This window comes from Bufo gargarizans, chromosome 1, assembly GCF_014858855.1.
Source record: "Bufo gargarizans isolate SCDJY-AF-19 chromosome 1, ASM1485885v1, whole genome shotgun sequence".
Classification (NCBI taxonomy): Eukaryota; Metazoa; Chordata; class Amphibia; order Anura; family Bufonidae; genus Bufo; species Bufo gargarizans.
In genome coordinates this window covers 449,132,041-449,144,266 of record NC_058080.1, presented here as the reverse complement: position 1 = coordinate 449,144,266, position 12,226 = coordinate 449,132,041, and the positions used below count along the sequence as shown (strand labels likewise).

Sequence of the window (12,226 nt, the reverse complement as noted above, 5' to 3'; positions counted from 1 at the left end):
CCATCACTCTCATTATTTCCCCCCCCCCATCACTCTCATTATTTCCCCCCCCCCCATCACTCTCATTATTTCCCCCCCCCCCATCACTCTCATTATTTCCCCCCCCATCACTCTCATTATTTCCCCCCCATCACTCTCATTATTCCCCCCCATCACTCTCATTATTTCCCCCCCATCACTCTCATTATTCCCCCCCCATCACTCTCATTATTTCCCCCCCATCACTCTCATTATTTCCCCCCCCATCACTCTCATTATTCCCCCCCCATCACTCTCATTATTCCCCCCCCATCACTCTCATTATTTCCCCCCCCATCACTCTCATTATTTCCCCCCCCCATCACTCTCATTATTCCCCCCCCATCACTCTCATTATTCCCCCCCCATCACTCTCATTATTTCCCCCCCCATCACTCTCATTATTTCCCCCCCCATCACTCTCATTATTTCCCCCCCCATCACTCTCATTATTTCCCCCCCCATCACTCTCATTATTTCCCCCCCCATCAATCTCATTATTTCCCCCCCCCCCATCACTCTCATTATTTCCCCCCCCCCCATCACTCTCATTATTTCCCCCCCATCACTCTCATTATTTCCTCCCCCCTCCCCCCTTGTCACTCTCTTTCTACTCCCACCTCCACCTCTAGTGTAGCGTGGCCGAGCTCTGTTCGATCCGCGGTACAGGAGCATTTGTTTCCTGTACCCGGCCGGACTGACAGGAAGTGCACACTAAGTGAGCACTTCCTGTCAGTCCGGCCGGGTACAGGAAACAAAAGCTCCTGTACCGCGGACCTAACAGAGCTCGGCCACGCTACGCTACATTAACAGGCGCAGGCAGGATTCTTTAGAGCGGCAAGCGCTCAGCCTCAGCCACTCAGGCGGCGCAGAATGAGGGGCGCCGCCAGCCGCCCCGAACTTATATAAGCAATTTTTTTTTTTAAACCGCAACGGGCGCCGGGCGCCCCCTGCTGAATACAGGAGGGGGGGGGGCGGGGGCCCGCCCCGTGGGAAAACATAAGTGCCGCCTCGCCTGCCCATATTACACTGCGGGCTGTCGGCCGCCCGGCGCCCCTGTTGCTATGGCGCCCTGTGCGGCCGCACAGCCCGCACACCCCAAAGGCCGGCCCTGCCTAGCTGGCACTATAAGAGTCCTTTTGATAGCAAAAAGGGCAGAAGATCCAGCATCAGTGAGGAGAGATTTTAGCCAACGTTCCATAAATTCACAGGGATTTGGACTTCAGATCTTTCAGACAGCCCTAATGTGTGTAATTATTTTTCTTACACAGTCTATTTTCTAGGTCATCCACCGATTGTACCCACATTTCCCCCCTTTTCTCAAGATACCGGGGTCATAGAGTCCTCTAGATGTGATATACGGTCCTCAGCCTCTCTGACTCTCCCCCTAAGATTTTGAAAGTCTCCACAAACCTAGTTTTAAGCTCATCGATTTTACTTGTCAATCAAGTAGTGCTAGTGTGACTAGACTCCAATAAATGTGATGTACTTGATTCAAAGGGTGTTCTGGTTTTTCTGCCTGTTTGGTCTCAAGGCAAGCATGTATTAAGTGGACATACGTGCCAGTTCTTTAAATCTAGTAGGAATGGAGAATAATTGCTGCATGCATTCTGACTTAAAGAGGACCTTTGACCACTCCTGAAATCCCTGTTTTAATGGTATCAAGCATTCCCCATGTAATAACAATTCTGGAGCATCTATTCTTATGGCTCCATGTTGTGCCATTCCTCTATTATTTCTACTAGAAGTTATGAATTAATTGCTATTAGCCTTCAGTAAAGGTACAGAGGGGAGGTAACCAGTTTGGGGCGTGTACCTGTAAAGTCTGAAAATGGCAGCACTGGTTGGATAGAGTGAGTCTGTGCAGGTGCACCCCCCTTACTGGTTACCACCCCTCGGTACCCTTACTGCAGACTGATAGCAATTCATTCATAACTCCTAGTAGAAACAATAAAGGAATGGCACAACATAGAGCTATAAGAATAGATGCTCCAGAATTATTACATGGGGAATGCATGAAGCAAGGAATGTCAGGAGCGGTGACAGGTCCTCTATACGTTTTTTATGCTATCATGCATATGGCAGAGCCGTGTACACAAAGCCCGTACTGTGCAATATGATAAAAGCTGTCTCTATAATTCCATTTTTTGATGAATATATTTGATATTAGAGACATAGAAAAGTACATTATAGCACCACTGAGTACTATGGAAGCAGTATAATCATCTATAAGTACAATTGTGTACATGAGCCCAGGTTTTGCCTCACTAGGATAATCCACTGTTAAGAAGAATCTGCCCACGTCTGGTTCTCTAGTTCCATCGATCACTTGTATCACTGGGGTAATCCAGAGAATGTGTGCAATTGTAATGCATGGCTAACAGAGGATCTAAATAAAGGTTATTTAATTGATATACTGGTTATAAAGGTTTTTAATTGATATACTGACATGTTGCCTGTGATTTTATCAAAATTCACTAAACAGCCAATATGATGAAATGTCTTTTAACTATTTAAAAGACTATAGCATAGACTGGAGACTTCCATTGGCAGAAAATGACAAGTTCTCAGGGACAGAAAATGATATACATAAAGTAGGTCCAGAATAACAAACTGGCATGGGCGCATGGCAGCTAGATAGAGATTTATACTATCAACATACTTATTGACACTTTTTATACTGAATGTTAATCAGAAGAGTAAGACAGGAGGGAGATAAATGAGTTATTAGAATTGCTAGAAACGTCAACTCCTGGCCAAACTTCAATTCTGGTGCACTTAGCAGGTCCTACAGCAAAGAGGTTTTGCCCCTTCACTTTACATTATCACTCCTGGACAGGCACTGTGTCATAAAATGCAGCACAGTCGAAATCTAGTAAACAGGGCAGTGTTATTATCCATACACAGCATTCGGTAAAGAATGGAGCCAAAGGGCCTGCTATAGGGCAACAATTTACTGTACATATATCTGCCTGGAAACCACTATTTTAAGGGGCGGGAGGAGGTGGGTATAAAGTTCTATTAACTAAATGGCACTATATTTTTGCAGTGTTTAGGCTAATGGGAGCATACACTTATACCCATAATATGTTGCTCTTCAAGAGACACTACCATAATTTTTTAAATCACATAATGTATTAACAGACTATGTGAATACTCTAAGCATTTAAAAAAAAAAATAATAAAAAATTGTCAATGGATTTCACAGATATATTTTTCACTCCATGTGTTCTACTTCCTGCACTGGCTCTTTAACATCATCGGTGCACAGCAAACAGTCTTGCTTGACTTTCTCAGACTATTCATTGTGATCAGAGAGGGAAGTGGATGGGTGACTCAGTAAGAGCATCACACATTACACTTAGGGCTCATGCACATGGTTTTTGTCCACATCACATCCGCATTTTTTTCTGGTTGGATGAGGACCCATTCACTTCAATGGGGCCAAAATAGATGCGGACTGCACCTATTTTGCAATCATACATGTCCTACTTTTGTCTGTGGTTTATTTCTTGTAAAAATCGTACTTTTATCATATGCAAATGTCTTCACTACCAGCAAGTTGGGCGTGTACTTGCTGGTAGCCGCTGCATCTGCCGCTTCTAGACACGCCCCATCTCCTCTTGATAGACAGGGCCAGCGAGTGCTTTCCTCCTCCCGCTGGCCCCGTCTGCTGCTGAATTCCTGAGCCGTAACATTCCTCGAATCGGCGCAGGCGAACTGAGTGAAGGACGCGCGCTTGCCTCAGTGCGCCTGCGCCGATTACGTCAAACTACACCGGGAAGAGAAGACTGCCGATTATTGCTGATGTAATGTGTTTTGCGGATCTGCAATTTGTGGACCGCTAAATGGATACAGCGGTGTGCATGAACCCTTATATTGATTTTTCTGTGGGCATATTTATCTATGCCTCTCTAGAGAACAGGTCAGCGTCCTCCTCGTGTCATTCGGATTCAGCTGCGGCGCCCGCTCTGCTGATCCGACCCAGACTTGATAAAAGGGTCTCCAGTACCCCGAAACGCGTTGTCTATGAATAAAGCGAAAAATTAGCTGAAACCTAAATATTGTCTACGACCGGTTGTGTTAGTGCGCCCTCTAAGGTCCACACGCTCGACGTAAAGTTCAGCGTTTCTTTTCTTCTACCGTTACCCGAGTGGCAGGGTGGCTCCTGCCCAAGGCGATCGGACAAATCTAGGCTGCACCAACCGTTGCAATTCTCTTCTTTTGGCCTTCATTGTAGTTGCGCCCAATTGGTGCAACCCCAATAGGTGAGCAAACCATCTCCTATAGTAGAATTTATCTTTAATTGAACATACTCACCCTATGAGCGCCTTTCTCTATTTTATTCGCCACCATTTGCTATCTAGAGAACAATAACAGCTGTCATACCGTCATTTGAATTCTGCAATCTACTATTAGATGAACTTCACTTCACAGCAGCAGTGAACTAATCATTGAGTATTTAGGAGTTTTATTCTGTGCTGACTGCTACAGAAGTACAATATTTTGTATTTAATTTAACCATTAAATAAAAAATAAAAAATTTTCAATTACACAGTACTGCTGCAATGAAAACGCAAAACAGCATGAACAAAAACATGTTCTCTATAAATATTGAGTTTTTGTTTTTTAATACCCCTTTCTGATGTGTCCCTTTAAACAGGGCAACATAATCTGACAACAGGTCTAAAGTGTATGTATTAATGATAATATGTCACATACTGTAACACTAAAACCATAACTATTTATATACAACTGGAAGAACTACTCAATTGGTTCTGTAAGGATTTATTACAAAAATAATCCATCTGTTATGGTAGGAACCTAAGAGTGCAAACTAAGAGGTTTCCTCACCCTCTCTTCCAATATGTATAGAAGCATTAGAAGCCATCATGGTCTTTATAATATTATCTATGTAATCATCCCTATACGGAACAACATTTGGTTACATCGTTAGAATACTATTCCTGGAAATCAAGTTTGTATGAGAACACAGAAGTGTTTTGTGCTCCTGCTAATACAATAAAAGCTGATAATGTGTAAGAAACCTCCAATTTAATTTTGCTAGTAGCTACATACTTGAGATTATTAAGATAAATGACAGAATGATACTAGTAAGTTTATATCACATTAGGGACACTAATGTAATTAGCAAATCAAGGGGAATGTAATGAATGAATTAAGCTTAATGATAATCTCAGTAATGCATTTTGCTCATCACATGGTAATAGTGCAACTGGCAGGAAAAAACGACTAAATGGTAAGAAAAGTTAAAGGTTGCCTATTTCACAGGAATAAAGATGCCACTGGCAATTTACTTTAGATGCTTAGAACAACACAAAGTTGGTGACTAAGAAACCTACAATGGTGCTTGGAAGTTTGTGAAACCTTCAGAATTTTCTATATTTTTGCATATATTTTCACACAAGTCCTAAAAGTAGATGAAGACAACCAAATCAAACAAGTGATTAAAAAATATTAGACTTTATCATTTATTTATTGAAGAAAATGAAAAAAAAAGTATGCAAATCTGGTAATTGTTTATTAGGTCTGCACAACAGTTTTGATCATTTTAGCTCGTTCCACCATACAAATCAGTTTTGACTTGGCCATTCCAAAACTTATTTTACTTGGTCATTCCAAAACTTTATTCTTTAACCATCCTTTGGTAGAACAAATTGTATGCTTAGGGTCATTGTCTTGCTGCATGACCCATTTTCTCTTGAGATTAAGCTCATGGACAGATGCCCTGACATTTCACTTTAGAATTTGCTAGTATAATTCAAAATTCATTGTTCAATGATGGCAAGCCATCTTGGACCAGATGCATCGAAACAGGCCCAAACCATGATACTACAACCATTGTGTTTCACAGATGGGACGGGGTATTTATGTTCAAATGCAATGTTTTCCTTTCTCAAACATAACATTTCTCATTTAACCCCTTCACTACTGAGCCACTTTTCACCTTAAATCCCAGGCCAATTTTTGCAACTCTGACATCTGACAGTCACTTTATGTGGTAACAACTTTAAAAACACTTTTACTTATCCAGGCCATTCTGAGATTGTTTTCTTGTGACATATTGTACTTCATGACAGGGGTAAAATTGAGTCCAAAAATTTCATTCAAATACAAAATTTACAAATTTCCATTTCTCCACTTTTATAATAGATAGCAATAACTCCAAAAATAGTTATTACTTTACATTCCCCATATGTCTACTTCATGTTTGGATCATTTTGTGAACGTTAGAAGGCTTAGAAGTTTAGAAGGAGATCTTGAAATTTTTCTGAAAATTTCCAAAACCCACTTTTTAAGGACCAGTTCAGGTCTGAAGTCCCTTTGTGAGGCTTACATAATAGAAGCCACACAAAAATAACCCCATTTTACAAACTAAACCCCTCAAGGTAACTGATTTTACAAACTGTGTTAACCCTTTAGGTGTTCCACAAGAATTAATGGAAAATGGAGAGAATTGCACTTTTAAAAAAAAAAGATTTTCCATTTTAATAAATTTTTTTGCGCTAACAAAGCAAGGGTTAACAGCCAAACAAAACTCTATATTTTTTGCCCTGATTCTGTAGTTTGCATAAACACCCCATATGTAGTCATAAACTGCTGTTATGGGCACACGGCAGGGCGCAGAAGGAAAGGAACGCCATATGGTTTTTGGAAGGCAGATTTTGCGGGACTGTTTTTTTGACACCATGTCCCATTTGAAGACCCCCTGATGCACCCCTAGAGTAGAAACACAAAAAAAATGACCCCATTTTGGAAACTATGGGATAAGGTGGCATTTTTCTTGGTATTATTTTATTATTTTATGATTTTTGGTTGCTCTATATTACACATTTTGTAAGGCAAGGTAACAAAATAGCTGTTTTGGCATCGTTTTTATTTTTTGTTATTTACAGTGTTCATCTGACAGGTTAGATCATGTGGTATTGAGCAGGTTGTTATGGACTCAACAATAGCAAATTTGGTTGTTCATTTCAGTTTTACATAATAAAGCATTTTTGAAAAAAATTCATTTTTTTGTGTCTTCATATTCTAAAAGCGATAGTTTTTTTTTTTTACATTTTGGGTGACCGTCTTTTTTTTTTTTTATATTCAACATTTTATTGAAAGTTTCAATTGATAATAATCAGATATACAACAGATTATTGACACATTCAGTAATCCGCAATGTACATCTGTTGAAAAGACATCTATTTGACAAAATAGATAAATACAGTTCTAATAATCTCTTGAACACCCTCCCCCCCTCCCAACTTCCTACATCTGGACATTACCCATCAATCTAAGACAGTTATATCAATGCTAATGTTATTGTATCTTTATGTCTCTATCTCACTTTCAATTTTACCAAAGTACCTTTAAGATCTCTCAACAAATACCACTCTGTATGTTGAAAATTTGCCATAAGAGATTGAACGTCATCTGCATGTATATGTCTGGACATAAAAACATTCCATTTATCCAGGAACCTAGTGGATTTAAGATTCTTGTGTGCCTCTGCCTCTAGGTTCGAGAGGCAGTTCTAATTGCCATGTGTCCCTGATCCAGGACAAAACCCATTCCCAATATAATTGTACCTTTGGGCAAAGCCATAGACAGTGGTCTAGGTCCGCTCTAGGTGCATCACATTTAGGACAATTGGTCAGTCTAATCATAGTATTAGTTAATGATGGAATATTGAAGGCATAAATTGCCCTATGTACCAACTTAAATCGGGACTCTCTCCATCCCTCGCAGGCAAATGCTTTCCTTGTTCTCAACCAACCATGCATGATCTTATCTCTCCAATCCCCTTCCCCTAGCAATTGTCTCCATCCTTTGTATGATTGCACATATGTTTTGTCATTTTCTCTGTCCCTCAAGTGCTTATAGATTTCTGATAACGTAAGTCTAGTCCCCAGCTGCTTAAGTAATACATCGAAACAGTTTGCTGCATGTTCTCTGCTTACCTCTTGCAACCTATTTTTACAGAAATGTATCAGTTGAATATACTGCAATTCTTGACCTTTTGATATCCCAAATTTTTCCTGTAATTCAGGCAGAGTCAAATACCTTGGTTCTTTATCATGTAGGATTTGACGAAATACCCTAAGTCCCTTATCTTTCCAATAACCGAATAACTTGTTTTGTTTACCCATTTCAAAATCAGGATGATTCCAAAGTGGCATGTATTTAGATGCTGCAAAGGATAGGTTATATAACTTCCTAACCTCCTTCCAGGTCACAATGGTATCTCTCATTGTCACGAAGACTTAATACCTATAGGTAAAGATGCAAGTTTGGCATGTAAAAGCGCTCCCAGATCATATCCCTGCGCTAACTCCTCCTCCAACGGAAAGTTAGAGTAGTATGAGGACCTAGCCAACCAATCTTTACAGTGGCGAAAGAGGCTCGCCAAATTATATCGTCTAATGGGTGACCGTCTTATATAGCGGCTCAATTTTTTTTCAGTATGAAATGACTGTTTGATTGGTACTATTTTAGGGTGCATTTGACTTTTTAATCACTTTTTGTGATGTAAGGTGACAAAAAATAACAGTTTTTTTTTTACGGTGTTCACCTGAGGGGTTAAATCAGGTGATATTTTTACAGAGCAGGTCGTTATGGACGTGGCAATACCTAATATGTATATATATTTTTTTAAGTTTTATACACTAATATCATTTTTGAAACAAAAAAAAAATTCATTCTTTAGTGCCTCCATAGACCGAGAGCCATAGTTTTTAATTTTTTGGGCGATTGTCTTAGGATATAATTTTTGTGGGTTCAGATGACGGTTTGATTGGCACTATTTTAGGGTGCATATGACTTTGTTTGCTTGCTATTACACTTTTTGTGATGTAAGGTGATGTTTTTTGACACCGTTTTTTTTTTTTACGGTTTTCACCTCAGTGGTTAGGTCATCTGATATTTTTATAGAGCAGGTTGTTACGGATGCGGCAATACCTTATATGTATACTTTTTTTAAAAATGTATTTCACTTTAGCACAATAATAGCAGTTTTGAAGCAAAAAAAAATCAGATTTTGTGTCACCATTGTCTGAGAGCCATAGCTTTTTATTTTTCGACTGATTTTCTTAGGTAGGGACTCATTTTTTGTGGGATGAGGTGACGGTTAGATTGGTACTATTTTGGGAGGCATACCCCTTTTTGATCGCTTGGTTTTGCACTTTTAGTGATGTAAGGTGATAAAAAAAGTTTTTTTTAGCACAGCTTTTATTTTATTTTTTTGATTGTGTTCACCTGAGGGGTTAGGTCATGTGATATTTTTATAGAGCTGGTCGATACGAATGCGGCAATACCTAATATGTCTACTTATCTTTTTTCCCCTATTTTATTTACTTTATTTTTGGAAAATAAGGCTTTCTCCTTGCAGTGCCGCCGTGCACACCATTATTCAATCTCCTCCTGATGGTTGACTCATGAACATTAACATTAGCTAATGTGAGAATGGCCCTTAGTTACTTAGAAGTTACTATGAGTAACCTTTCTGACCTCACAGACTATTACATGCCATGCTCTTGGGATGATCTTTGTCAGTAGACTACTCCTAGGGAGCATGAAAATGGTCTTGATTTTCTTATATTTGTACACAATCTGTATGGAATTGCAGAGTCCAAACTCATTAGAGATGGTTTTGTAACTTTTCTAGCATGATGAGCATCAACAACTCTTCCTCTGAGGTCCTCATTGAGATACATTTCCACAAGCAGGTGTTGTTAAGATCATATCAGCACTCATACCTGACAGTCATCTCTTTGATTGAAAACACCTGACTCTAATTTCACCTTCAAATTATTCCCTTATCCTTAAGGTTCACATACTTTTGCCACTGTCAGACATTAATAGAAGAGAAGAAACGCTGAACTTTACGTCGAGCGTGTGGACCTTAAGGTCCACACGCTCGACGTAAAGTTCAGCGTTTCTTCTCTTCTACCGTTACCCGAGCGACAGAGTGGCTCCTGCCCATGGCGATCGGACGAATCTAGGCTGCACCAACCGTTGCAATTCTCTTCTTTTGGCCTTCATTGTGGTTGCACCCAATTGGTGCAACCGCAATAGGTGAGCAAACCATCTTTTATAGTAGAATTTTTTACTGAACATACTTACCCTATGAGCACCTTTCTCTATCCCATCTCTATCCCATTCGCCACCATTTGCTGAGACATGTAATTATGGATCATTTTCCTCAATAAATAAATGACCAAGTGTAACATTTTTGACTCATTTGTTTAATTTGGATATCTTTAAGGACTTGTGCAAAAATCTGATTTAATTTTAGGTAAAATGTATCCAAAAATATAGAATATTCTGAAGGGTTTACAAACTTTCTAGCGCCAATAAATTTCTAAAGACTCATTCAAAGCACACTGGATTTTGTGCACATTTTTCTGCATGGAAATTTGCATTTGTTTGGCTGTGGACGTGTCCATTAACTGTGGCAGGTGTCTGCACATAGATTAGTCATAATGAATGGGGCTAAAGCCACCAGTGGATCCATGGCATGCAAGATTACTGCAGAAAACAGTAGGAAAATCTACCACATGAACATACCTTAAAACTGGTCATACAAAGAAATGAGAAACTGACAGACAAGATTACATAATGATCGTATGCATATGGGGGCCAACTCCCTCCAATGGCAGATGCTCTAGCTAAGCGGGATCGGGCACACTGTATTTCAGTTTGCCCAATCCCTTGTTCTTGCAGAAGATAAGCCATGGCCATAAAAGTCTAGAAGTGTCTTATTCCCCCTAACACCCCCCCCCCCCCCACACACACACTCCCCCATGAAAGTTTATAAGAGAGTCATGAAAAATTGTTGTTGGCAGGCCAGGAATAAACATTTATGATATAAGAGACATATCTTATAATCAATGCATAGATAGTATACATCATGTCCAGAAATATTAATTAGATACCTCATATTCTTGAGAAAACTTCAAGTTGTCATTGGCTTTTAACCTTTCAATGTGATCTGCAAGCTCCATAATGGGAATAGGTGGGTGGCTGGCCATGCCTATAAGAAAAAAACGAGACAGATATAGTGGCTACTGCTTAGATAATGGCATGATATATAGTAAGAAGAGTAGAATGATAATGTGCAGTAAAGATGCTGTATGTGAGAAGCAAGCAGATAAGTTTGGTTACTCAAAGCTGTACATGCTTTGGAGGTATGAGCTCTGATGCGTGAGTAGTCACCAAGCATATTCCCAAAGCCAACTTGCCTAGTGTGAAGGACATTATTGTGCAATGAATTATGAAGTTAGCTACAGTAGGTAGAGGAAAGTGATCACAGTTAGAGCACAGGTAGAGATCTCTACAATTTCAACCACTTTGTTCTGCACCGTATGAAATGGAAATAGTATAAGTGATGAGAAAGTAGTGAACTAAACAGAATATAAAAAGGCTCCTAAAAGAGAACGAAATCAAGAATTAAAAAACAAAAACAAAAAGGCATAATGAAGGCAAACTAACTTGAAGAATGGGGGTTACCAGGGTAACCGGCGGCACCTGAACCTGAAAAGGAAATGGGGGTATAAATAAAAAATGAATTATGCCATGAAGTTAAATGGGTAGCCCAAATCATTTGTCCCCAGAGCACAACAGAGTAATGATTCAAATAGTTTGGGTTACCCATAAAATTAAAATCTGATACCAAGATAAGAATGTTTCGTGGAATGACCAAAATGATTTCTGAAAAAAAATTACCTTATTATCAACCCAAAATGAAATCGGTAGAATATATTGACATGCAAACAGTTGAATATGTAGCATGCACAGTAATTTTGGGATAACAGTTGCATTAAGGGGTAGTATGGTAATTCAGGGCATCAGAAATGTTTTCACTATTAGCAGATTGTAGAGAGAGGGGTTATGGTGCTGTCTGTTAGAGCAAAATATTTCTTGAGAAAATCCCCTAAGCGCAACCCCTAAAAATGCCTACAATCTACCCTAGATGTAAACATCCTTGTCTTACAAAGACACCTGTAAAGAAAAAAAGGACACACACAGAAATGGGGTAACTATTTCAACCTGCCAGCTACAAACATGTATATTAGGGTACTTTCACACTTGCGGCATAGGATCCAGCAATCCGGGCACAAATGGATGGAATTTTTAGACGGATCCGGATCCGTCTCTCTGGTTTCATATGGAGAAACGGATCCGGTAATTTTATTTTCTT

The 12,226-nt window shown here is 39.6% G+C and overlaps 1 protein-coding gene across 21 annotated transcripts in view; it reads right to left on the bottom strand.

The window, feature by feature from the left end:
- Positions 1 to 12,226, bottom strand: part of PTPRD (protein tyrosine phosphatase receptor type D) — a 368,228-nt gene that overhangs the window by 77,308 nt on the left and 278,694 nt on the right. For 12 of the 21 annotated variants that reach the window (XM_044272365.1, XM_044272372.1, XM_044272415.1 and 9 more), the window contains 2 exons: positions 11,518 to 11,559; positions 10,962 to 11,059 (listed from right to left, as the gene is read on the bottom strand). In XM_044272365.1, the coding sequence (XP_044128300.1) occupies positions 10,962 to 11,059; positions 11,518 to 11,559 (140 nt within the window). The remainder of the gene's footprint in view (positions 1 to 10,961; positions 11,060 to 11,517; positions 11,560 to 12,226) is intronic. The other 9 variants (XM_044272440.1, XM_044272450.1, XM_044272493.1 and 6 more) reach the window with 1 other exon arrangement.